Genomic DNA, 27,492 nt, shown 5'->3' on the forward strand with positions numbered 1-27,492 from the left:
TATTGGACCAGATTGTACATGTCAAAGGCACCTACCATGACTGAGATTCTGACTTAGGTAGAAATCCTTAGTACCAACACCTTTGTGAGACTGAAAGGCTAGCTCTAGGCCGTTGATAACAATGTGCATGGAATTTGACATTGGTCCTACCTTGTGGGAGCTCCGCCGTGGTGCGGACTCCGCCGTGCCTCTAGGTCACTGCCGTAGACCCATGCCGCCGCCATCCGCACCGCGACACCTACGCCGAGCGCCATAGCCACCAAGGTGCCACCCTTGGCCCACCGGTGTACTCATCGTGAACGCACGAAGCCGTGAGAACACATGAGCTCGCCGCCGACGAGGAGCACCGTCGTGAGACAGAGAGGAGAGAGAGCTGTTATGCCACTGTCACCCCGTTCACCCAATGCACCGTGTGCCAAAGAGAGGGGAGGGAGAAGTGGAACGAATTAGACACGTGAATTATGTCTATTTAATGATGGATTGTATATATTCTTGTGAATTGGACTTGTAATGATAGTTTATATAATACTCATGTGCTTGTGATCAGATTTGAATTATATATGTTCGGGTCAGATTCAAATTATATATATATATATATATATATATATATATATATATATATATATATATATATATATATATATATATGTTCTGGTCAAATTTGAATTATAAATCTGAATTTTTTTTGGCGGAAAAATGTACTGTAGGGGCGGTTCTAGATTGAACCGCCCCTACAAATAGGTATTATAGGGGCGGCTGGTACTACAGCCGCCCCTACAAATCAATTTTGTAGAGGCGGCTAGTGTTACCAGCCGCCCCTACAAATCTTACGTGTAACAAAGAGATCTTTGGTGGAGCGCCGGTGCAGTAGTCGGCAGTGAACTTGTCGAATAGATCTTACGTTGATCTGGGTAAGTTGTCTGAGGGATGGGAACTCTAGTGCGCGCTTCGGAGACAAAGAAAGAACCCTGCAAAAGAGATACCCCTACCTATCGCGCCAAATGCCGATGATCGTGGATTAGAGCCGACAGGGGGTGCTCTGCCGACTAGGAGATCGCATGCGACTAGGGATCATCACCGACACGCGCTAGAATACACTGATATTTTTATACAGGTTTAGGTCTCCCGTGAGGGGAGTAATACTCTACATCCTGTTTGTGGATTGGATTGATGAGTCTAGAGCTCAGCCAATTACAATGGTGCTCGAAGGGCTCTTATATGGCTATGCTAAACCCTAGATTGAAGTTCCATGCCCCTAAAGGGCGGTTTATGGGGATATTTGTAGGCTCATACCCCCGGTAGTACAAGTCGGTTTAGGGTTTCCTACTCTAGGTCATCGGGCGATCTTCTTCTCCGGTTCGATTACGATCCGGTTAGATCCTCCGCGTGGTGGTTCGGGAATCCTCGCTTCCTTATCAGCGATGGGTACATAGCCCCCCCCCCCCCCCCAATGGCGTGCGGATCTCGCACCCGGTGGAGGTCAGACCCCAAAGTTGTATACTCGTCACTAGGTATGCTCAGGTTAAGGCAAATCTTGACGAGGGTAGCAACCAAACAGACCCATAATGAATTCATGGAAGAAGTTAAGGAGTGATTCCACTAAGAGCCATTTGGGGCACCAACAACCCAATCTTGTCACAATCTAATTCTGTTTTGTTTCAAAAGAATGCAAAATGGCAGTATGCTTCAGGAGAAAAATGCTAAGTAGGGCTTCCACTGAGATCAAACTGGGACACCAACAATCAAACGCTAGCAATTGCCATTGCAGATACAACGTTTTTTTCTCTTTTATTTTGTGTACTCTGCTACATCGGCGCATCCGCAACTCGTTTGTCCCTAAGCACAGGAATTTCTGTGTTATTTCTCTCCAACACAGTAGGGTAGTTACATTACGTGTAACAATATGAGAGTAGTGAGTTTGGTAACCACCACGGTCCGAATGGTCTCACATTCCGTTTTTTCCCCTTATTTTGTGTTCACAGGAGCAGTTTTCTGGCTCCAATGCTCCATGCTACAGTCAACGTGGGGGAGGGTGGAGCCGGAGGACCTGAAAAATCTGGCTCCCCTCATGTTTTGGCGAACAGTGCGCTACAGTCCCCCGAAACGGAGTCTACCGAGTTCACACTACGGGGGTGACAGTGCGCTACAGTCACCGAAACGGAGTGTACCGAGTTCACACTATGGCAGCTCCACACAACGATTGTGACCTTTTGTCGTTAGCCTGGAGAGGGACGAGGGAGCCATCCTAGGCGAAATGTGAATATTCCTATATCGTGCAACTGCTAATCGTACTGGTGGCGCAATAGCATCGTCAAACGTGTTATCCGCTGCAAATACTAGGATTATCTGGCACATAATTTATCTAAACATCCAGATACATGAGAAGCGTGACTACATTCTTATTCTTGATACACACTGATTAGGCACACAAGTTATATATTAACCCGTTAGGTCGCTTGTCAGTTGTCACTTTTATAATACATTAAATATATATCCAGATGCATGGGAAGCGTGAGTACATTCTTATATTCTGGAAAATCACGGAGTCAAGTCTTGGTGAAAAGGATTAAGCACATCATTAAAGTCGATTTATTGCCACCAGTGAACTGATAGCTACTCATTCCTTTCAAGTACGATATTTTGATCAAAAACCAGTTAAACTTTTGAATCTTTAGCTGTTAATGGCTTTTACAATATTTAGTTTGAAAATATAAAAACGACATGCGTAGATTTGCCTTCGAAAATGCTTTTGTAATCATAGGCACTTACTAGATTGTAAAAATATATTCTAATGTAAAATAGTGGTAAAAAATAGCAATCTCAAAGACCAGGAAAGAAAATCAAACTGTTCACACTCAAAAGTGTCCAAAGTGCATAATGAACTCCTCCATCATATTTCTATCGTCAAGACGGCTAGTAAGCATAATTATATCATCGCATTTGGAGCTCGGATGAAGAAAACGACTTTTCGGGCCTGAACCAAACAGAGTCGGCTTAGCCGACTTCCCAACTTCCTTTAATGCAAGAATAGACTTCACCATTGTGTTTCTCTCGTCAAGTTGATCGAAAAACATATATGGATCGCCTCGTATGGAGCAAAATAAATTAATTATAAATTTTGAAAGCTTTTTGCTTGGAATTTCCAACGCCGACTCTCCTGTTTTTAGCCCAGAAACAGCACTATGATCCTGCAGAAACTGGCGTAGCTGACTCCCAAGTCATCTAACCCGACTTTTTTCTGCTGTTTCTGAGCCAGGTTGACTTCCAAATCGTTTTTGACCTATTTTGGACGTAAGAAACTTGGAGATTATGTTTGGGACTTGCTTTCTACTAGAATAAGACCCTCTCTATATAAACGAGAGGATCATGACCGATTGAGGATCCCAACTCACAATCGTCAAAATACATCACAAACCCTCTCTTTGCCCTATCTTTTCCAACCCTAAGTTGTTCATCGCTTGATCTAACGACAAGGATGGCGTCTTAGGCTTGCTGGCCAACATATGGCAACCCGGCGACGCCCTTGCTTGTCCCAACGGGGTTCTTTCCAGGCGAGAGTTTCGACGGTTCCTTTGCTAGTTTGCCTAGAAACTAGCCGTTCTCCGTCACATAAGCGCGATTGGTTATTGTTTGGTCGTTTGCTCTACAACCTCTCCGTTCTTCACCATGCAAGTGTGATCCTTGCTGCATTCTTCGGTCTGTGGTGACCCGTGTGACAGGGGATCAGTCCGGCGTCTACAACACAAACGTCATACATTTTTGACCGGAGAGAGTACACTACTACATAATTGGAATCACTGCTGGCCTCATCACTGCTGAATTTTAAAAAACCGACAGTGATAGATCATCACCGCCGGTTTTTGGCTAAAACCGACAGTGATAGGACCAACCGACATTGATATTCGGGTATTCACTGTTGGTAATATCACTGTCGGTTTTAGCCAAGAACCGACAATGATATTGGGTCATCACTGCCGGTTTTAGCCAAGAACCGACACTGATACTATCACTGTCGGTTCGTGGCTTGAACTGGCAGTGATATGCTACAAGAAAACTTCATAAGTTTCTCATATGATGTCCGATGAAGACGAACTTTATATCAAAGTTGTAGTACTCGACAAAATCTACAACTTTGTAGTTCAAACTTTTTTAATTTAAGATCGTTTGGATGTCTAAATATTTTCATTTAAAATAATCTATCTAACGAAAATTACGTTTGATTTCTAAAATTTAAAATTTGAATTGTTCAAACGGCCTCAGATGGAGAAATGCCCAAAACAAAAGTTGTGGATCTCGAAAAGTTATACAACTTTATAGTTGAAAACTTTTTCATTTGAGATTATTTACTACTTAAAAATGCTATTTAAAATTAAAATTTAAAATTGTTGAAGAACTCTGATTTCTCTTTCTAATCTCTGTCTAAAACTTTAACTAGTCTTTCTCTCTGCCGAAGACGCAAAGCAAGACGACAAGGGTTCGATCGCCGGTGACCGCGAAGCATGCGTTTTTCGGGCGAAAAATCACTTGACTTGTGACGCCCGGCCGTGTGATTGTCCAGTGGGGCCTCTTCTAGTATTAAAAAAAAATTCCCTGTTTTTTCATTGAATTTTTTGGCTTGCCGGTTCACATCACTGTTGGTTCATAAGAACCGGTAGTGATGTTTCCACATCACCGTCGGTTTAAAAATCAGCAGTGAATTGGGTTTTTTTGAATCGACAGTGCTGAGGCAGTGGTAGCTCTATAAATTAAGCAGTTGGACGAGCATTAGCTAGCTTTGTTGCACACACTGGGATACAGTGTTCCACTTGATGCGAGAAGAGAGAAGCACAAGCTAAGCGTGCATCTGAAGCTCAGTGACCTAGCCAATAATGGCTGGCGACAAGTCGGACAAGCCATGGGAGTACACCCTGCGGAAGTACGTGCTGCTGCTGGCCACCGTGGTGGCCACGCTGACTTACTCCTCGGCGTTCAGCCCGCCGGGCGGAGTGTGGCAGGACACCGATGCCGGCCACCTCGCCGGAGACCCCATTATCCGGGACACGCACTACCACCGGTACCTGGTGTTCTTCTACTGCAACGCCACCGGGTTCGCCTCGTCGCTGGTGGTCATCATCCTCATCCTCCTCCTGTCCGTCCAGCACGAGGACATGAGCGGCGCGAGCATCTGGACGTGGCGGCACACCCTCGTGCCCCTGCGGGTGGTCATGGCGCTGGACCTGCTCAGCATCTTGGGCGCCTACGCCGCCGCCACCTGCCGGGACGCGGTCACCACCACGTACAGCACGCTGCTGGTGGTTGGGGTTTTCGCCTACCTCATGGTCCAGGTGGCGCTGTCGTCGTCGGCGCGGCACAGGGGCGACCAGCAGATCGCCGCCGGCAGCGGCGACGCCGACGCCGAGGCCGACGCCGACCGCGAGGTGCTCGGCGAGCGGCCGCGCAAGGTCCTGATGCTGCTCGCGACGTTCGCGGTCAGCGTCACGTACGTGTCAGGGCTGAGCACGCCCGGCGGCTTCTGGGACGGCTCCCAGGAGGGCCACGCCGCCGGCGACGCCGTCCTGCAGGACTACAACCGCGCCCGCCTGGTCACCTTCTTCCTCTGCAACACCACGGCGTTCGTCGCGTCCCTGCTCATCATCCTGCTGCTCCTGGACAAGAAGCTGCGCGCCAACGCCGGCCTGCGCTCCCACGAGCTCTACGGATGCATCGTCGTCGCGCTGGCCGGCCTCGTCGCCGCGTACGCCGCGGGGAGCTGCCGGGACGCCGAGACCACCGCCTACATCGTCGTCCTGGTCGCCGTTATTCTGGGATACATGTTGTTCCAGGTCTATTTTGCTGTAAAAGTCGTGGAAACCACACGGAAGTCCAACTTGTGGCAATGGCTAGTATGCGTCTATGCTGCAGCATCAGGGTGGTTGCGAGCAATAGCAGCAAGTACCTGTTTCAGGCGACAAGCTCCCGAAAGGCTTCCTGCTGAAATTACCAGGTACGACAGCCAAGCTTTGGAATCCACTCTTAATTACTATTTCATTCATGTTAATCAAGCAGCATTTCAATTCTGTTTCTTTGCTTGCAATTATCAGGGAGGAAGTTATCAATGAATCGATGGACAAGGCTCGCTCTCTCGTTCTACTGCTCGCCACTCTCGCAACCAGCGTGACCTACCAAGCAGGGCTGGTCCCACCCGGCGACGTCTGGCAGGACGACGGCGACGGCCACCTGGCCGGCGACCCGATACTCCTAACGACGGACCCTAGGCGGTACAAGACATTCTACTACTGCAACTCGACCGCTTTCATGGCGTCCCTGGCCGCCATCGTCCTGGTCCAGCGGAGGTCCGCGCTCATCAAGCGCCACACGCTGGAGGCCGCCATGATCCTCGACCTCTTCGGCCTCATGGGCGCGTACGCCGCTGGGAGCTGCCGGGACGTGAGCACCTCCATCTACGTCGTGGCCCTGGCCGGCGGCGTCATGGTCTACGTGGTGATCCACGTCATCTTCTTCACCCTCGACCACGGGGAGAGGATCGCCGGGCGGCAGCAGGATGACGACGTCTCGGTCGAGAAGCGGCGCAAGCGGCTGCTCCTCTTCGCCATCCTGGCCGCCACCATCACCTACCAGGCCGGGCTGACCCCGCCGAGCGGCTTCTGGCCCAAGGACGACGACCAGGGCCACCGCGCCGGCGAGCCGGTGCTCCTCTCCAACTACCCGCGCCGCTACAAGGCCTTCTTCTACAGCAACTCGCTGAGCTTCATGTCGGCCATCGCCCACATCATACTGCTTGTGAACCCGAACCTGTACCGGCCGGCGATACGGAGCTACGCGCTCTCCGTCTGCACGGCGGTCGGCCTGCTGGGTCTCGTCGGCGCCTACGCCGCCGGGAGCACGCAGCATCTCAAGACGTCGATATATATATTCGTGTTGGCGTTTCTGGTGATCCTGCTCATGGCCGTGCTTTTCGTAGTAGCAGGAAGGAAGAAAGGGAAGAACAAGGGGAAGACCACCAGCAACGTCGCTGACGAGTCGGTCGCCGTTGAAGCGGGCGGTGGTGGCACCGGAGGAGGGAACCCGGTGGCCGGCGACATCGCAGAGCCGGTGGCGCCCAGGGCTGGAGGAGCAGAGGTCGACGAAGTTAGGGCGAAGAAGAGACACGCCAAGTGCAAATACCTGATGCTGCTGGGCATCCTGATGGCGAGCGTGACCTACCAGGCGGGGCTCGACCCGCCGGGCGGCGTGTGGCAGAGCGACGGCGACGGGCACGCTGCCGGCGACCCGGTACTCCGCACCAACCGGAGGCTCCGGTACCTCTTCTTCTTCCACTGCAACTCCACCTCCTTCGTGGCGTCCGTCGTCGTCGTCGTCCTGCTGCTGCCCCGGCAGCTGATGGACATCGGTTGGTGGCTCACGGTGACCAACGTGACCATCGTGCTCAATCTCTTCGGCCTCCTCGGCGCGCACGCCGCCGGCTCGAGCAGGGGGTGGGAGACGTCCGGGTACATCGTCGCCATGATCGTCGCCGCGCTGGCCTTCGTCTTCGTGCACGCGCTTACGTCGTGCTTCGGCAGGACGCGAGGACCAAGGAGCTCGAGCCATCTGCCGGCTGGGGACGTGCCTCCTCAGCTCAAGGAACCCGGAAGCATTGGGCGTCGTCAGCCACTTGAAGTTTCGGTGTGACCATGATATGCTCGCTGCCAGAGTGGTCAGTCTATCTCAGAGTGATGTACATAGTTTGGATGGATTTCCAGCTGCGGGCAGTGTATCTATATTTGCTTTTGTCGAGTCTTTTCTAGGCTCTGTTTCCTTATCTGTATAATTTTTAATTTATGTACCTAGTATCCTTATTGTATTTGGATTGCAACCAATATTGCAATACGTACTAGTATTTTGGATTGCACTTTAATTTGCGGTGAAATAATTAAGAATGCATGAGATGGGGTCTCGTGCCATGGACGGACATCGGAAAGATATAAACATACACCAGTCACGCAGATCTCTATCTCTGCTACTAAAAAGACTGAGATGTAATTAGTCCCCTCGTCTTGCATCTGCTTAGGTTTTTTGTTAGATAACCCCCTATACTTTTGTGTATATAAATAACCTTTTCACCATATAAAACAGCTCCTCCCCTCAATCTTTTAATTATTTTATACCCTGGCCATATAGGATAATTACGAATTCCTGCACATGTATCTGCTATCCTTTTTTTGCATGTTATTACTCTGGTCTGTTTCTGTATGGAAACCGATAGATACTGAGTTACTGTATCCGGTTATGTTTATGAATCAATTTTATGTATACAAGATGTATTGAATTTGTCTTAAATCAACAAGACCAATGTGTGTTTTATCATGTATGATATGCGGTTCGGCAGCACTAGCGCCCGGACGTCCGGACGCCCGTGGCTTCTCTACCCCGTCCGCTCGGATTCACGCGTCGCCCGCGCCAACTCTGTTTCCCACGCTTGCATCCTAACCGCCCGCTTCAGATACGTTGCCCACGCTACTCGGATGACTCCCCCCCCCCCCCCCCCCCCCCGCCTCTTCCACACCGACACGGCGCCTCATCTCTTCTAGGCCACCCGGAAGACTCGCCCCCGCCTCTTCCACAACAGCACCGCACACCCTATGCCTCCTCCCTACACCGTCGGCGGTGGCCTACGCCTCCTCCACGCACTGGTGGCCGCGGCTTGGCCCTGCCCGCCCCTCATGAACACGAACGCCGGTGGTTTGCACTTGCAACATGAAATACTTAATGCAACATACATTTAAACAGATGAAACATTTGGGGCATACGCTTGCAACATGCGTGTGAAACATATGCAACATCCAGATAAAAAACTTGCAACATGATAAAGCACTTACTGCAACATAAGAATAAAACAATTGAAACATTTGGAACACACTGTTGCAACATGTGTGTGAAAACATATGCAACATCCAGATAAAAAACGATTGCAACATATGTCTGAAAACAGATGAAATATTTTAAACAAACGCTTGCAACATGCTTCTGAAACTCTTGCAACATATGCAACATGTGCAACATGTTCAACATCCCTTGATCTACTTTTTTGCAATATCCATAAGAAACAACTGCAACATACCTTTCAAACGACTGAAACACCTGAAACATACATTTGCAAAATAGGGGAGGGAAAGCCTGGGCCAGTCTATTCCAGCTGTCGGGGTCGGAGCCGGCGACGAGCGGTGGCGCACAAGCACGACTAGCACCCCTCGTGCTCATGGGTGCCCATGGCTCGGCCAAGGAAGACCTGAGGCACCACGGCACATGCGCCCCATCGGCCATGGTATGGTCAGTGGCGTGTGCGATGGCAATGGGAGATGGATGGACAGACGGCGAGGGAGCGAGTGGCACAAGTGTCTAGAATAGGCGTGCGATGCAGCCGACGTTGGGGTGCGCGGCGGTGGGGCACGGCACGGCAGCCAATGAGCGCGCGGTGAGGGAAGGGGCGCGAACAACAAGTGGCCACACTGCTTCAGGGCATGGTGGATAAACACGAAGGAGTGGGGTGTGGAGCGGGCAGATAAGCATGAGGGCGGCGGGGGGGGGGGGGGTTGTTTGGGGCCTGCTCCTAGGGAGCCGCATCCGGACGAGAGTCACGGACGAACGCCTGAGTTGGATCATTGTTGTATGCGGTTGCTAATAGATTTCTATTTTATGGATAATATTTTTGTTTTATTGCTAATATTTTTTCCCATAGCAGCACATAGGCACCCATCTAGTTGAATGATAAAGCAAACATACAATAGGAACATACAATAGGAGCTGGAACTCTTTCTTGTACGCTTGTAAGCGTCACCAAACACTTCCTATATACTATGTACTGCTAACAAATAAACATTGCTTAACACCTACGCGTAAATGGGGGACCCAGGGTTTACACAATGAGTATTCAAACACTAAACCTAATAAAATTTATGAAAATTGGCTCCATATCGCTGTATTTAGATGAGATTTGCAAACAATATCGTCGGACTCTCACTCCTCCAAAATACAATACTATGTCTCACGTCTTACTTCACGAGTCATTCATTACTTGGTTATGAGCTACTTCTCCTTCCCTTTGGCTGAAGCTACCATCACCTCATGTGCTCCAGACCATGTTTATTGTTGTTGTTTTGTGTTGGTCTAGATGGTCCACAAAACAGGAGGAAGGAAGAGAGATCATAGAAGAATATGACAGAGAACCTAATAGAAGTAGTTGGTTGGAATTTTATTTAATGTTGAACTATGTGGTAATTGAGTGTTGATGAGGATGGATGTTTGGGCCGCGAGATATTAGAGTGTTGAACTAGGCAAGTTATTACTTTAGGCCATGATTCATGGTTATTATATGCAGTTTGATTATATATATATATATATATATATATATATATATATATATATATATATATATATATATATATATATATATATATATATATATATATAGATAGATAGAGAGAGAGAGAGAGAGAGAGAGACACACACACACACACACATACATACATACATACATACATATATATATATATGTATGTATATATATATATGTATGTATGTATGTATGTATGTATGTATGTATGTATGTATGTATATATGTATGTACGTAGCATACATACTATATTATTGTAGTTTTTCCTAAAAATTTTGGGCATTCAAGTGAATGGTAGTCATCCAACATTATTATTACCACTAACATGTTACTTGTTTATTTGCTTCCTTTTCTACAAGAATGGTCCACTCATCTCATAGGGGCCGAGCCCTCTCAAACATCTGCCAAATTGTTCAGTAGAACTTCTCAATAGGGCCACCACCTGTCGTAGATCTAGAGCGACTAGATCCTTTGATTGGCTTTGGCTTTGGCTCCACTACAAGAACCTCATTTCCATATTCAGAAAATTCTTTACTACCACTTTCACCATCGAGTGATCTAGGTCAATTTATCCCCTTTCTCTCTTTCCTTTTCCTTGGCAAAGCAAACATCTCTTTTTTCACCGGCCTTCTTTGTAAGCAAAGCAAACATCTCTTTTTTCACTGTAGGTGGAACTTTCCTGAACTTTGTCACATTGAACCCTTTAATGCCAGCAAGATATGGTACTTTATTCTTGTAACCCCAGAGGTGCAGAGCTTGTCACAATACTGACACATAACCAATGCTTCTTGGTTATGTTTGGGCAAAAACAATGAGCCCATGCAAGGCCATCTGAGTTGATAGCAGCTTGTGATGATAGTGCATTTGTTACTGAGGCAGAGGCAAAGTTTGACGGGTTACCTATGCAATTAAAGTGCAAACACAAAATGCAGCACAATTAATCAGCCTGTTCGCTTGTTGGTTTCAGCCAACCCAAACCAGCCAGCTAACAGTGTTTTCCTCTCACAATAAACCAGCACCAGCCAGCCTAAACCAGCTCAGAAACCAACCAGCGAACAGGCCGAATATGACAGCCAACTGTGAGCAGCAAGAAATTGCATCCATAACAATTAACAGTTCATAATAGTTGCATAACATTATGCACAATCAGAGAAAATAATCTACATAGGGCTAATTGCACAAACATATCCCATGCCGTGTGCGGTCAAAAGAAACGCGGGAGTTAGTTCATTTTTTGCGATTGCCGTGCCGTGTGCGGTCAAAAGAATTACAGTATTGCTATATGTCAACCGGGTGATTTGCGCTCTTCTATCAACCGAATTCTGTGATCGACCAGGATTGTCTGATGCACGTACGTAGGGTAGATTCCTTGTCGATCTGACTTTTTTTTGTTGAACATATATATGATCAAGTGTGTCTGCTAGGTGCCATTCGTAACTACACATACTACTAGTAGCAGGCACGTCAGTTGTTAGTTATTTAGGAATCTGGAATTCTGGATACCATATTTAATTTGTTGCATTGTCTTTCACGTCAAACGTACCCTAATGACAGTGATCAAGCAAGTAGTGATGTGTCTGTGTATACCTTGGCGGCGAGGATCTGGAGGCCGGCGTATTTGACGTCCCAGCTGAACTCGTTTATAGCCCAGCTCGTGCCGCCGAACTCGTCGGCCATGGCCATGGTGTAGTCGAGGTACTCCGTCCTCATCCTAGCTGTGATTTTTTTTTCTGAAATTTGTGAATAATTTGATGATATTTGTGAATAATTTGACATATATTTCTTTGATATCTGGAATCCATAAAAATAATTTATAAATTTTGCTAAAAAAATTGGCATATATTTGTATTATCCTCAAATTACACCACCGTTTCTAATAAATTACACCGAAGAAGTCATTGTAAATATAGTAATAAGTCAATGTAAATTTAGGCAGAAGACTATAAGTGCATGAGAAAAATTCAGTTGACAGAAGGGATTAAAAACAACTGAATGTCACCTAGACCGATCTGAGAATTATCGTGGCCACAGGGCGTTTGGCGCAATTGTTTGATTGTTTTCGCTGTCGCTACGCGGTCCCAAACACGCCCAAACTACTCAGGGTCTCAGAAGAGTTTGTGTCACAACTCACGAGGTGGAAACAAGCACAATCCACCGAGAGGCGAGCTGAGACGGGAACCTCAACCGATGAACGATAGAGTTGCTAACCCATGACATATCATTTCCCGGGGAGAAACGCAACATGATCTGGTATCCGTGATAGCCTTCATCCCTTGGCTAGTCACTAACTCTCAACACTCCATTTCGGTTGCAAGCACGGAACGCCAACCGATCGACGGGAACAAGTGCTGGCCCAATCCTTTTCATCACCTCATTCGCACTCTTGCAGAGCACCCCGCGCACCTCATCTCAGTGGGATGTCGCCGTGCAACCAACCGGTTGACCGCTCATCGGCCGGCCAATGGCCCGTGAGGCCGTGACCGTGACCGAGCGAGAACGAAGTGCTCGCTGAAAACCCACTGCAAAACGCCGCTAGTGGTTCGGTGCCGAGCTCATCTCACGCGCCTGCCCCACGGCACCGGCAGCCCGGCGGCGACGCGGACGTGTCTCTGCCTGCGCTGGTGACAAGTGCGTCCTGTTCCTGTCCTGGTATCCCATTCCTATCCGTCGTCGGAGTCGGAGACGTTGCTACGCACTCCCCAACCGCTGCAAATCTAGCACTGGCTGATGACAAGTGCAGAGGAGCTGCCGCTTGCGCCATAAGCATCTTGTACGTACGTTGGTGTCCAAATCCAAGTATGCAATAAGATACTGTACGAATGAATCTTACTGTCCATCCGGTCAGTCCTTCCGCCAAAAAAGAAAAGACGCAATGTGGTTGTGAAGTCATGTTGCTTCAAAAATTAATTGCTTCAAAAAGAGTCATGTCCACAGATTGGTGCACTGGATGATGGCTTTGATTCAGCACCAAAAGTGATGATTTTTTCTCTTTCACTTGAGTAAGATTCAAGTGCTGCCGATCGACCTAACACGTGGAGAGCATGTCCGATATCGTGCTCCGCATTTCTCCTGTGTCCGGACGACGATTTCACAATGTTCCTGACGTACTTGCCAGTCTACAGAGTGGTGCCATGGACGGGTCAGTGATTTTTTTGTTGGTCTTATAAACCTCAAAAGCTGACGGCGCCATTTTACCGACCTGTCTTCGTCACCCCAACGTCCACAAGGTGCAATGCCACATCGATCGCTTGCAGAAAAAAGTTAGTCAGTAACCTATCTGGATAGGTAATTCAGGCTGTCGACGACAAGAAATGCAGAATATTTTTCTGAGAGAGAAAAAAAAAACACGCACACTACATATATATCAATCTCATTGTAAGAAGTAGAACTCATGAAATCGATGTTACTAACATTTTCTAGAGGGAAAAAATGAAATTGATAACAAATTCCAGTCGTCGCGTGCAAACTGGTTATCCTGATCCTCCAGCAGAGCAGGCGAGCAGCCATGTCTATGTCAAGGGGAGGAAGACGAAGAGCCGAAGAGGCCACGGCTGATCTCCGGTGGGACGTGTGTGGTCGTACCGATGTACTACCCAGGACAGAACTGAACAGCCCAACTGCTGCTCCAGCTTGCAGTCTCTCTGACAGCATGCCTGAACCACCAGGCTTCCGCGTCTTCCTTGACTCCTCCGCTTCCCGCCAAGCGAAAGCGCCACCCGCGCTGCCCCCCTTGGCGCCTTCCTCCTCAACAGGCTCTACTCCTGCAACCGCAACCCCCTCCAAGGCACACCGACCAAACTGCCAGTACCGCTTGCACCTTAGCAGCCAAGCTGCCTACTGCTACTGACGGAATGCCTTGAGCGAGAGAGGTGAGGTTTCCACTCGCCACTCGCCGGTTCAGTTCTTGCTTCCTGCTCCGGTCGTGGTACCTTGACCGAGAAGCTAGCTATGCATCCCTGCGGGCGGTGGCTGACGAATTGCATAGCCTGATCAACCAGGTACTGGTTGGACTCTTGTCGCTTTGGTTCTGATGCTTTTCGACGCGAAAATGTCCTGCACTGCGTTGCTCTTTCTGTTTCGAGTTATTCGAATGCTGAGTTTCAGTTTTGCAACTAGATTATTACTACTTCATGTGTTCGTCAAATTCAGTTGATACACTTCATCAGGTTTCCAGTTTGTTTCTTCATCGTTACTTCAGTCTTTAGCTAATAATCTTACAGTTTTATGATGAACTCAAACAAATAGGCAGTTGTCAGAACATCAGCAGTTTCATCGGTCTTAAATTGGACAGTCAATATCAAATTATGGATCATGGGTTTAGATGATCATCGTACTTTTGAATATAAACGACAGACAAGGTTCATCAGTACGACCCAACAGTACAAAAGCATACTTTCTCTAGTTCTGTTACACTTAGTACATAATTTGAGAGGAACTAATGTTCAACGCTCCTGACGACAAAGAGTTCAGTTAACAGCAAGTTTTTTTCTTCGGAATGAGACACGTCAACTAGTAGCGGTTGCTTCAGAACCCACACATTTCTATTTCTCCTTTACAAAAAGCTTTGCTGGATGGAATCAAGAACTGTTCAGTTCTAGTAGGACTATTTATCTTTAGCAGCTGGTTGGCAAAACGTGAGAACCAAACTAGTGCAGTTGTTGGGGGTTCATACATAAGAAAGAGCATCATGCAAACCTAATTGGCTTGCCCAACAGCTGTTCTTACAGAAGTTGTTAACGTAAATTCTTTCTTTCTTTTCCCACGTATTCTTTGTTCTGCCTAAATTTTTAGCTGGATATCCTCATTGCTCAGGCTGAGCTAACAATGCTTAACTATACTACTCAGTGATTGTTTTCAAGGGATAATCTGGAGAAGCAAGCATCAAGGTAACAATGGCTGAAATGGGAGAAGCTCTGAGATCCTGCATGGAACGGCTGGTCATTGCCAGGGAAGAGCGGGAGCAGATCATCGTGGAGGCGGCCAACGAGATATCCTCCGAGAAGAAGAAAGTGCGCGAGCTCCAGCAGAAGCTGGAGGACGCGAACAAGAAGGTCGCGAAGCTCGCCGCCGAGAACAACCACCTCAGCAACGCCGCTGACTCCAAGGACGCGCTGATCGGGGAGCTGAGGGAGTCCGCGGCGGCCACTGGGAACAAGCTCGCCGACGCGACGGCGAGGCTAGAGTCGGCGCAGAAGCAAGCCGGGTCGTTGCAGTACGAGGTGCGCATGCTCCAGAAGGAGCTGGAGGTCCGGGGCCAGGAGCGGGAGTACGACCTCAAGTCCGTCGACGCCGCGCGCCGGCAGCAGGCGGAGCACCTGAAGCGGATCGCGGAGCTGGAGGCCGAGTGCCAGCGGCTGCGCGCCATGGTCCGAAAGCGCCTCCCCGGGCCGGCGGCGATCGCCAAGATGAGGGACGAGGTCGATCAGCAGCCGACCCAGACCCCCACATCAGCCAGCCCGAGGCGGCCGCGTCCCGCGATGCCCTCCTCGCCGCGGTCGGTCGTCGCGCCGCGGACCCCGTCGCCGCGGCGCTCCTCCGTCTCGGACGCCGAGGGCTACGCGTTCAAGCTCCGCGCCGTGGAGGACGAGAACAAGGCGCTGAAGCAGGCGCTCGCCAAGAGGGAGAGCGAGCTGCAGTTCATGCAGATGAAGTACGCCGACGAGGCCTGCAAGCTGACCGTGGCTCAGAGGCAGCTCAAGGAACTGACGGAGGAGAACAGGCAGCTGAGTGACGCCAACAGTCAGTCTGAATCCTGGGCTTCTGCTCTGGTTTCTGAACTGGACAAGTTCAGGTCATGCAACCAAAACGGTGCGCCCATCATGGCACCATCTTCATCTGAGATGAACTTGCTCGATGATTTCGCTGAGATTGAGAAGCTGGAGATGGCATCAGGTGATCAGAAGCGCAACGCGCAACGTGCATCTCTGAAGAAGGCAGATACAGGACTGGTAACGAAAGAACAGAATGGCAATGGTCCTGTCCTGGATGGTAGTATCTCCAACGGCCATCCTGAAAAGGTTAAGAATATTTGGGAACTAGTTGTGCACAGGCATGAAGCAAGTGGGGAAAGTGTTGAAACTATTATTGAACAGATAAGCCAAGCATTGGATCAGACAGCTATTTCTGCCAAGAGAGATGATTCAGTTGCAATGAATGACCGGTCTGAAATAGAGAAGGCGGTGAGAAATATGGATGAGGAAATCACTTCCATGATCCGCACATCTGCAGAAGACAATGTTGCAAGATCAAGAGTGCTGTTGCACAACAAGTCTGAACTTTCTCGCCGCCTTGAGCACCTGGTTCAGTTCTGTCATGATCTACTAGAAGGGAAATGTAACCTTGGAAAGTTCATAGATGAGGTTTGCCTCGTCCTAAAGTATATAGTGAGCCAATACTTCTCAGATCAAGATGGAGTTAAGTCATTGAGTACAGTGCCCGTAAATGGTACACATGACACTGAAAGCGCTAAACCAGCAGCAAAATTAGGTATTCAGACAGAAGCAGAGGAAGAACCAGTTCAGTCAGTGGAAAGCAAGATTATGGCCAATCATCTACAGAAGCCTGATACAGAACCGATACATGTCATACAAGCCCAGGATGATAGTATCCTTCCAGGAAGAAAATCGGCATACTGTGAGATAAAAAGGTAGATTTATATGTCACTACGTGTATTAGTCATGTTTTTTTTAAAAAAAAAAACTATTGCCAACAATTTAGAATTTTGATGTATATTCTTTATCATTCAGCCCTGTTGCTGAAGCAAGTGTGGAAAATTGTGCAGCTCAAGAGGAAAGTCATTTAGCAACAGTAAGTTATGGTGTCCTTGCTATACATTCTTACAGGAAAATAGTATAAGTAGTAGTTACAATATTCAGTATATCATCATCAGGAACTGAACTCACAACATCAGCATTCACTGCAGAACTCAGAGATCCTCGCAGCAGCTGACAAGCTCGCGGAGTGCCAGGAGACGATCACGATTCTGAGCAAGCAGCTGAAAGCTCTAAAGATGCCAGCAACTTCAGGTCCTCTAGACACCTCCATCTGCATCCCCAGGCCGAGCAACGCGGCATCCGACTACAGGCCGCAGTCGCTCGCGAGCATCCTCGCCGAGGAGTTCGCCGACGCCGAGGCCTCCATGTCTCCCACCACACCCAAGCAACAAGTGCTGTCCAAGAAAGACGGAGGTGAGGTCTGTGCTACGCCGAGGAGGAGCGCAGCACAGCAGCAGGAGAACACCGGCGCTGGTGCTGACGACAAGGATTCGATGCAGATAGTCGTCCATCCTGTGTTCGCCGCCGCGCCGCTGCGGCAGGACGATGTTTCCGCTGACCCGAAGAGGAAGAAGAAGGGCAGTACGAGCCTGCTGGGCAGGATCATGTTCAGGAAGAGAGTGGAAGGCGGCTCCTAGACCGACTGATCGACATGGTGGATGCACTCTGCAACCTGCAGCCTGCAGCCTGCAGCCTGCAGGTGTGACATGGATCCGGCCAGGGCTGCTACTTTGTGATCATTGTTACGGAGTACTTGTTAGCGTGTTCTGTTTATGCGTTTCCTGCTCCCAGTGAGCGATCTTCCAGAGCCTTGTGGTGGCTGATGCCAACTGGTTCTGACACATGGTGTGGGCTACGTATCTGCATTTTGTTCTTGACGTACATGGACAAATTTTTTTGTGTGTATTTATGAACATCACGGTTGTGCAAATGTTAATTTATTGAAGGAGAATAGGTTCTTTTATCCTTACAGTACTAGAACAGAATTGTGTTCTATGAGCTGTTCTTGTACTTGCCTATACTTTTTTTTTTGGAAGTGAATACTTGCCTATACTGCTGGACTAGTGGACTATTTATGGCGAGAGGACTTGATCATCAGGCAGTGCCGGCGTGCCGCAGTGGAAACTACGGACAAAATCAGTGCAGCAAATTTCCCCTTCTAACTACAAGTCAAATTTTAAGGTTCTTGAAAAAAAGAAGAGCCATCTATTTAGATAGATCTTATGGTTATAAAATATAAAGAACCACCGGAACCACAAAAATACGAAGGCCATGAACTGGTTTCTAATTAAATTTTTGAAGGGTATAATTGTATTTTTACACCTCAAGAACCTCCTCAACGCACCGGCAGCTCCCTGGCAAGCGCGGACTCAACTCTCCGTGCGCGGGCTCTGGCTGGGGTGCTCCCCGTCGCTGGATCTGTACACCGCAAGAGAGGCATAGACAGGTAAACTGATTCGTGGCCATTCCTATGCGAGCTGCCCAGTGCCCAAGTACCTTTGAGTATTAGTGGACTTATGTTCTGCTCTCTGACAAGACATAACACAACTTGAAGGTGACATGCTTTGTAGATCATGTGCTTCTAAAATCAATATCAATTATTTTTCAATTAGTAAAGAAAGAACGGACATCCTAGCGTCCGGACCCCATCGCAAAAACATCTGTTGCAACGAGCCAAAAAAATATTATTGCAACATTCGAAAATCATTTGTTGCAACATCCCGAAAACGCATTGCAACATGGGGAGAACACAACAAAAATAAAAGGTACAAAACATCCCTTGGCCCATCACCTTCGAGCTCGCCGGTAGAAGGAGGGAATAGGACCCCAGAGCTCGCTGGAACCCTAGCCACCGCCGCGTCCCTCAAATTCAAAGGAGTAGGAGAAGGGCTCAGATCCAAAGAAGGATTGACCTACCTTGTCGGAGCCGCTGCGGTCGTTCTCGTCTCTGGTGGGGGGAGGGAGGGAGCACGGGCGGGCGCGCACGGCATCCCCGTCCCAGAATGGCCTAGAGAGCGGGCGGGCAGAGCGGGAGGAGAGCAAGTGCGGGGGATCAGGGTGGATTGGCGCGTCAGGCCGCCCGGTTCTCATCATTATCGAAGCGAGAAGCTTAAACTGTTACAGTTTCCTTCAGTTGTTCCGGTGATGTGAGATTCAGAAGAAAAGAAGTATGAAGCCCACTGAATGTATTCGATGCAGAGGAGACGTTTGACGAGTGGATGCCTTGTCGGCATGGAATATTGTGGCATTTTCAGGCTGTGGATACATAGTCAGCTTTCTTTTGTGTAGATGAGTTTGTGAAGAGGAAGGCATTAAAATAAGAGATGACGATCATACATGCTGTAGAAAAAATTCCTAGCTTATAATTGTTGTATCATTACGACTACCAGTATGAGTGCAAATGTAACTAAACGTTCATTGAGTTGGATGTTTAAATTTCTTTTTTTGAAGCCAAGAACTGAGCACATTATTAAAGAATTTGCTCAACTATATGATCCAATAGTTCAGAACCACTCAGTAGTAAACGAGACAACAGGAGATTTTGTGCAAAATTAATCCATAATTATGCTCAAGTGTCACACCAGGTTTATAATTCAACAGAGAATCAGGTTCAAATTGCAACACACTACTCAGGATAGTGAAGCAGCAGGCGGCAAGCAGACAGATCATAGTTCTTGGCATCAAGCACTTCCTCTTGAGTCCATAAACATAAGTATAAAAACCATTTCACGTCTGTGCATTCCCTTTTAGATAACATACTACCAGGATGGCAAAGCTTTTGTTAACTGTATTTTTAACCATAATCAGCTTGGGTTAGGCCTCCCCTTGCTCCCTCAACAGTTTGGACCAGTTGCATCAGTTACTGCAACCGCAGCAGATCTCAATTCCATAAAAAAGATATCTGAGTTTTATCCAAAAAAGAACTTCTGCAATATTAGATGGCCATGTTATGGATCACACACATGAATCTTAGATATGAGAAGAATAAGGCAAAAGTCACCTATGAGGAAGGATAGGCATACCTTCAAATCACTTATCATTTCTGCTACTTCCGCCTGATCTGCATATAGTCTGGTCATTTCTAGCTGTAATACCATCACATGCAAATCTAGTGACACTGTCCCTCTGCAATCGTCGGATCTTACGACAATGATAAGATTGTTTCATCCAGTCATCTGATAGTTTCCTTTAGTCAAGGCATTCAGCCGGGGAACTTGTTTCACCGACTGATGTAGCCCATGGCTCCTACAAGAAGAAACAATCACCATTTGAATTCACAGCCAAAAAACATAAAAATGAGGACAAAGCCATGCTAGGAAGAGACATACGATTCTGCCCTCCATAGCATCTGCCATGGCGGTTGGGGACTCGTCCGACCAGTCCTTTGTCGAGTCTTCGTAAATCGTCAAGTATCTATCATCTGACCCGTCCTCTGTCAAGTCTTTGTCCGTCACCAAGTATCCATCGTCGCTCATACAACTGAAATGAGTGGTGTAAACAATTAAACAAATCAAGAACAATCAGAAAACAATTAAACAAGATAGGAATGGTTTCTACTTACTACCAGGTCGCCTTGCTGAGCTAGCCTAGCTGTTTGGTAGCTAGCTAAAACAGCAAGTGAAACACACACTAATATCTTTTCTTGCCTTGCCTTGCTCAGCTAGGCTGGGCAATCCTCTGCAAACTAGTCTCAGCTACTGAAGGAACCAAACTGGTCATTTGTACTACCTGAACCAAACAGACATCACTAAATTTAGCTAAGACCTGAGACTGTTCATAATTCTCCTTGTGCTACCAATGGAAAGACCAAAGAGTACTGCTACAGACTGATGCCACTGCTTAACTAATATTTTTTTTAGAAGTTGCTGGTCTAGAACATATGAGTATGCTACATAGCAAGAGAAGGGGAGGTGGCGGCACTGGTCTTCTTGCCAGTCGTAGGAGTGGGATTTGGTAGCTAACTACTCAGCTAGATCGGTTAGGCGTAATGGGCTTTACGAAATTAGGCGAAGAGATTTCTGGTTAGAATTTCACCGTGGCAAGCCTCGCAACAAGGAGATGACAGTTCAAAATAGGCAGCTCATACATTACCTAAATTACCTAAAAAAATACATCACCTAAATCAATTTTCAGACAATGTAGACTCACAACAGGAGATGGAGATGAGTTATCATCACCAAGTTCGGGAACTGTACCAAAGCTCGGTCCTCACCAGCCCTGCATCTGCCCGCTGACTGGGCAAGCCTGTCGTCCACACGCCGCCTGCCTGGGAGTGGGCACGCCGCCTGTCTCGGAAGGGAGGGGTGGAAGCGGCTGGCGGAGATCCAGCGTGGCGGTGGAAGCTTCTGGCGGAGATCCAGTGAAGCAAGCTTGTTGTCCGCTCGCCGCCGGCACGCCGCCTGTCTCTGAAGGGACGAGTGGAGGTGGCGGCCGTGGGCGGTGGAAGCGGCTGGCGGAGATCCATCGTAGCGGTGGAAGCCGTGGGAAGGAGTCACCGTCACGAGTGAGAGTAGTAGTAGCAATGTAGCATCAGGTGTAGCCGTAGTGGGCCTCATGGTTTAGCCGGTATGTGTGGGCCTGGGCCCTTGTCGTTGCCTTGAGTTGTGCCGGTCCAGCGTGCTTATACTGCTTATAAGCCGAGATGGCGAAGGGAGAACGGTAACTAAATTGAAACCGAACTATTCAACTCCGGAACTGCTCGATCGCATATTGATCCGTCGGAAGATAATATAGACCGAACCGATTTGTTTTCCAGCGCGCGTTGCACTCTGCACCCTGTTCGTGCATACTTTTCACGTGCCCACCCGGGGGCCGCACCTGTGGGGACCGTTGGCGACCTACGCCTGCTGCTCCTCATGTCCGGATGGACGGCCGCGTAGCACGCCCCCTCCGCCTCGCCCCACCTCGCATGCGCATCCAGCCACGTCGCTACGCCCCGCTCCTTCCCTCAAAGCCCCTCATCTCTCTCCGCGTGGGCGGGACTCGAGAGTCGGCCCCAGCTTGCTGCGCCCCCGTCTGCCGGTCCCTAGCTCTGCCGCGCCCCATTCCCGGCGCATGGGCGGTGCGTTCATCATTCACCGTGCCCTGTGAAACACTTGCCACATAAAATACTTCGATGCTACATACGTCGGACACAGATGAAACATTAACATACTGTTGCAACATATGTATAAAACATATGTAACATCCAGATAAAACACTTGTAACATGTATGTGAAATATATGCAACATCCAGATAAAATACTTATTACAGCATACGTCTGAAAATATTTTTCAAAACGCTTGCAACATAACACTGAAAACAATTGCAAAAATATGCAATATGTGCAACGTCCCAGTCTACTTCTGCAACATCCATATGTAACAATTGCGGCATACTTCTGAAACATCTGAAACACTTGTGTCGGATTATTTTGCTCCGGCAATATACAACAACATGATCGCATAGACGGAATCGGATGGTAGCACACGAGACACATAGATTTATACCGGTTCCGACGTGGTACACGTTAATCCCTACTCCAGTGGTGCGACGGCTCTTGCATTCGTATATTCAATTACAGGGGTTGTTGCTCCTAGCTACAAGGTAGATGAAATTGGTGGAAGATTGCATCCCGAGCCCGAGGTCTCTACCCTCTTTTATATAGGCAGGAGATGTAGGATTACAGAGAGGACGATCGGGCTAACATATTGTTTCTTAGTTTGTTACAGCAGATAGATCCTTGCCATTGTCCAGATACGTCCGTCTTGGTTTGCTTTGATCTCCATGTTGGTTGATTGCATCAGCCCTTGCGGGCCTCTCCTTTGATGGCTGCTGGGCCGATAGCTTGATGGTAGTCACATATACGGGCGGTGCAGGTACCCATGGCCCATATCTCTGACAGTAGCTTTAAGCCCTCGGGACGTCGCAATCTCCCCCTTATAAGTTCTGCGTACTGTGAGTACATAGTGAGCATCTTCGGGTGTCGAAGTATGGAGCAGCGTAATTAGATATTCCCAAGTGTTGGGTAGCCAGTATGTTGCCATTCGAATACTAAGAGTATTTCTCGGGTAGCGAGAATATTCTTCAAGCATCGAGTGCGATGGTGGTACACCGTACATCAAGGGATGTTGCCCCTGGCAACTGTAAGTGTCTGACTCGGGTGGTACACCCCATATCGGGAAACGTAGTTTCCTAGGCGTAGCCCTCGGGACGTTGTAAACGCCGCGTTCGGGTGGTGTTCCCGATAACCGACAGTGTAGCTTCCAAGACATCGTAGATGCCGTGTTAGGGTAGAAATACCGCTGTACTCGATAAGTTGGTTCCCGACGTATTTCGGCGTGTAAATAGTGGTTGCGCATCATTAAGTCCTAGTCGTAAACAATAATGAGGATGGGGTAGGTGCACCTCCATTTGTCGTGCGTCACTAAGCCAGTTGATTTTTAGGGTGACCTATTGCAGGTCATCTGAGCACCAGGGTGTCACGTTCTTCTTCGAGATCCCTCAAGTGATGTGATATGAATTTTCATGAACCTCGTTAGTGCTAGAGTAAGGATGTTGTCCTAGAGCCCTAAGGCCAATATAACAGTGTTCCAGTTTGGGCATCACTGCGGGCGAGTAACGAACGCGTGAGCAGCTGTTGGCAGCTGTGTGTGTTACTCTTCGAGCTGATAACGGATAGAACGAGTGAACGTCTGCTTCACTGAAAGGAAGCGGCAGGACAAAGCTAGACTAGCAGGGGCACGTCATAAAACTCGTTTTCTAGATTCCAGGAGCTCGTACTTTGGTTACAGCCATGAGCCAAGCAGTTTTCTAGTTTCCCCCAAAGGGGCACACATCCGCTGAAATAAGGTACTTCGAGCTTGTCCGGGTATTAGGAGATTTATGTGACACTGAGTGCCAGAGGTTTTAGAGTCAGACTGGTGACCCTCCCAAATACCCCCTGACTCAAGAGGGGCAGGGTCGATAGCGAATGAATCGCTACTGCTTACACCTGCTGAAGGGGCGAGCTGGGCCAAGAACCCGATCTAAGTGTCAGACCACTCGCCTGCACTGGCTCAGATGAGGGTGTATTGAAAACGAACCGCCTGAATCCGTGGGTGAGTTTGCTTACCAGAAGCCGGAGTGTCGATGTTGATGGCTTGTTTTCCCATGCACAAGCGTGTGCGGTTGGGATGCCATCCATGCTCCGGTTCCTGCTTATATAAAGAAGGGGAGGCATAAATGGGCATAATCTTATCTACGCACTGTTGAGCTTACCTCCCTTTCTTTAATTCTTCATCTTCCTCCGTCTCTATCCCCTTAGATCTAATTTTATGGAGAGCATGGGGAGCTTGAGGACGGAGGTTGCTAAACGGGCGGTAGGCGAGCGCTATCCATCCATCCACCCTTCTTTCGTCGGGTAAGTAACTATACCAATCTGAATCGGGTGAACTTGGGGCTTTGTACTTCTTCTCACTAGGTGTTCTTCTAGGCTTCCTGTGCTTGACGATGTGAGTCCTCCCGCATTGCCAGGCAGTGTTGTGGCGGTGGAAGCCGCAACTCCGCCGGTAGTCACGATGGCCGGGGATGAAGTGAGTCATCTCCGAGTGTAGTTGGAGGCCATACAAGAAGTGATGGCTAGGTCAGAGCGGGAAGCGGCCGCTACCACGACGTCCCACGCTGAAGCCTAGGCGCACCTTCTCGGTAAGTTCCTGGCAAGATTCCCTATTCATCCTTCTGGAGATGTCTTGCTTTGATGAGCGGTTGCTCTAATTATGCTTCTCAGCTGTCCAAGAGCAGCTGGTCACTGCCTAAGGCAGGGTGGCGAGGCTTCATGATGCCAACGCCATTCTGACCGAGCAGGTGACGGAGGCAGAGCGCGACCGTGACGCTGCTGTGGCTAATCCTCCGCCATGGCGGTCAGGGTAGGTCAATATCAAGACCAACACGCTGCCTTGCTAGAGGCATGTGGTGGCATGATTGACGTGCTCTCACCGGTGGGAGTGAGCGTGGAAGAGCACCTCAGCAATGTCCTGAGGTGGTTTACCAAAGTAATTCGGTACGCGGTTCGTCGTGAGGTTGCGTTGGCATTGGCGGCTGCTACACTCCGGAGCGACGAGGACCTTCACGGTATGGCGATCGGATTTCCACCAGTGGAAGAACCTGACAATGTTGGTGCACTGGCCGTGGAGTTTAGAGACGCAGCAGGCGCCATTATTGAATCTAAGAGAGTAGAGGATGTAATCCGCTCTGCTCCTCATGATGTGTAAATTGGATTAGCCTTAGAATAAAGACTTTTCTGCACTTCATGTTTTGTGTTTTCCTGAGTAATGGCCTCGTGGCTTCGTGTAGTGTTAGTTATAGCCCCCGAATCACCATAATAGGTTAGCATAATGTATTGCGGTGATTGACTAGAAACCCATGATACGATCTGCCCGAAAGTGTTATACTCTTCGAAACTTTTTGATTGGGTAGCCCCCGAGTGCCTCAGCAGGTCAGCGTGACCTACTGGGGTGCTTAGTTTAAGCTCAGGTGCATACTGATTGTAACACCCTCGGTGTTACGCTTTAATCAAAATACTAAACCATGTCATGAGCATCATGTTTATGTATTATTGCATGTGGTAAATGAGAAATTAAATTTTATTGCACTAATTCTCAAATTGAGCTCTAATTTATTCCTTGTCCAAGTTATCCTTCCAGCACGTCATCTCTCTCCACGTGAGAGGTCCATAGCCACAAAGTCAAATGATAAATTATTGTCATTCACTAATTATTAGCATACCACTTGGCAAGATTTATATCTCCATCAATCTCGCGACGCGCCACTGTCATCTATCGTTGTTCTAATTACCCCGCCTGTACTTCGCTTGCTAATCACCTTATAAAATTATCAGTGCACGACGCGCTACCACTGCCATAGTGTGTCGCACACGCTACGCATTTATATCACTTACAAGCTCAGCCCGCTGAGTACTCCGTTTGCTCGCTGCTCAGTTGCTTTGCAAATGAAGGACATACAAATTTTCCACACGGTAGGCTGCAGCAGAAACACTGGTCACGCAGAAATTACTGCCCACCCGTAGAAAGTACTGTTCACTCGTGGAAATCAATGGACACCCCTTCTACACGGATTACTGTGGCAAGAAGGAACAATGTTCACGGCAGAAACACGGTTCCTGATGGTTTCAACTTTTCCACGCGCGCACTGTAGCACGAATGCACTGTTCACAGCGCAGCAAACGCGTTCACTGAGCCAGACACGTAGAAAACACTGTAGCGCGCAGAAACACTGTTCATTCGAGAAAATACACCAGCCACAGCAGCTGCTTTTGACATGTGGTCTCCTCCATTGATTTTTTGACCGCTCGTTGCCTCTGCATGCCCCAACGAACGTCGTCTTTTTTTTAGTATGCATGTCAGATAATCTTTGATGATCCAAGGAAATGAACTTTATTATAATGAATAGGATAAACATAAATATCTATGAGTATTGTTAGAATATAAATAAATTATTAGAGAGCACAGTATAAAAATAATTCGATGTGGGTTCAATGTTTATCTACGAATGAACTTGTAAGCACTGTCCTTCGGAATTACTATCATGTAGTAATTCGCACACAAGCTGCCGCTGTTTTGCTTCTGAAAGTTGCCAGCCACCGCCAAGCACGTTTAGCCCAAAGCCCACTCCAGTCCTGACGTGCTCGTAAGTCCAAGACCACTCAAAGTTCAATCCTTGAATTAATTCTCTCATGACCAAGACCTCACCACCGCACACGGCACGGAGCTAGAGGACAACCCTGCCAACTCGTTTCATGCTTCCTGACTACTCATGACCACCCACGATCAGTGCTATATATGGCTCTACTCCACTCCACGCAGGGCAAGCATTTGCTAAGCTCCCTGGTGTCTCTCCTCTTGCATTGCCTCCACACATCGATCACCGTAGGTGGCACTTCATTCAATTCTAAGGTAGCTAGCATGTAAGAATTCCTTCATTCTTCTTCTTATTTTCTTGACTCGCGGTCTCATCTAGTAATTCTAGACCCACAGTCATGTGCAAGTCAGCAAGTTCAATTGCGTGATTAGCCTCCTCCAATAATATCATTTTCTTCATCTCTAGAGCTCATTTGAATTTATTTATTGATTGTGAAATAAATTTTGTTAGATTCCTAAATTCATGACCTATCTGTTAGTGTAATTAGTTCGTATAGTTCAGTGATACCTTTAGGATTACTTTATTATTTTGAAATGCTCGTTATGGTTATTTAGAGAATAAATTTTTATGATGCATGGTAGCTAGTGCACCTTGTTTTATTATATATATAGTAAATTGATATTAACAATAAGGATGCCTTTAGTTGCTAAGATAATACATGAAATGTT

The 27,492-nt window shown here is 48.0% G+C and overlaps 2 protein-coding genes and 1 long non-coding RNA gene across 6 annotated transcripts; 2 read left to right on the forward strand and 1 right to left on the reverse strand.

Moving 5' to 3' along the window:
• Positions 1–4,762: 4,762 nt before the first annotated feature.
• LOC136477697 (uncharacterized) lies at positions 4,763–7,898 on the forward strand. Its single transcript, XM_066475940.1, has 2 exons — positions 4,763–5,983; positions 6,081–7,898. The coding sequence occupies exons 1-2, from the start codon at positions 4,869–4,871 to the stop codon at positions 7,669–7,671; spliced, it is 2,706 nt and encodes a 901-aa protein (XP_066332037.1). The 5' UTR covers positions 4,763–4,868; the 3' UTR covers positions 7,672–7,898.
• Positions 7,899–14,137: 6,239 nt separating this feature from the next.
• LOC136474230 (filament-like plant protein 7) lies at positions 14,138–18,109 on the forward strand. 3 transcript variants are annotated; one of them, XM_066471827.1, is made up of 4 exons: positions 14,138–14,370; positions 15,218–17,018; positions 17,119–17,179; positions 17,283–18,109. In XM_066471827.1, the coding sequence occupies exons 2-4, from the start codon at positions 15,265–15,267 to the stop codon at positions 17,781–17,783; spliced, it is 2,316 nt and encodes a 771-aa protein (XP_066327924.1). In that variant the 5' UTR covers positions 14,138–14,370; positions 15,218–15,264; the 3' UTR covers positions 17,784–18,109. The 3 variants fall into 3 exon arrangements, with proteins under 3 accessions (XP_066327924.1, XP_066327926.1, XP_066327925.1); XM_066471829.1 differs by having other exon boundaries at positions 17,295–18,109; XM_066471828.1 differs by lacking the exon at positions 14,138–14,370 and adding an exon at positions 14,975–15,110.
• Positions 18,110–19,730: 1,621 nt separating this feature from the next.
• Positions 19,731–21,656, reverse strand: LOC136474231 (uncharacterized). 2 transcript variants are annotated; one of them, XR_010762876.1, is made up of 4 exons: positions 21,359–21,656; positions 20,475–20,625; positions 20,169–20,391; positions 19,731–20,072 (listed from the first exon to the last, which is right to left on the reverse strand). It is a non-coding gene; the product is annotated as an uncharacterized lncRNA (long non-coding RNA). The 2 variants fall into 2 exon arrangements; XR_010762877.1 differs by having other exon boundaries at positions 21,342–21,656.
• Positions 21,657–27,492: the final 5,836 nt, after the last annotated feature.

The sequence above is a fragment of the Miscanthus floridulus genome, chromosome 8 (genome assembly GCF_019320115.1).
Source record: "Miscanthus floridulus cultivar M001 chromosome 8, ASM1932011v1, whole genome shotgun sequence".
NCBI classification, from domain to species: Eukaryota; Viridiplantae; Streptophyta; class Magnoliopsida; order Poales; family Poaceae; genus Miscanthus; species Miscanthus floridulus.

Coding starts and splice junctions, on each gene's coding strand:
- LOC136477697 (XM_066475940.1), top strand. CDS start 4,869: ATGGCTGGCGACAAGTCGGACAAGCCATGGGAGTACACCCTGCGGAAG. Junction 5,984..6,080: donor CTTCCTGCTGAAATTACCAG/GTACGACAGCCA, acceptor TGCAATTATCAG/GGAGGAAGTTATCAATGAAT.
- LOC136474230 (XM_066471827.1), top strand. CDS start 15,265: ATGGCTGAAATGGGAGAAGCTCTGAGATCCTGCATGGAACGGCTGGTC. Junction 17,019..17,118: donor GCATACTGTGAGATAAAAAG/GTAGATTTATAT, acceptor TTTATCATTCAG/CCCTGTTGCTGAAGCAAGTG. Junction 17,180..17,282: donor AGGAAAGTCATTTAGCAACA/GTAAGTTATGGT, acceptor TCACAACATCAG/CATTCACTGCAGAACTCAGA.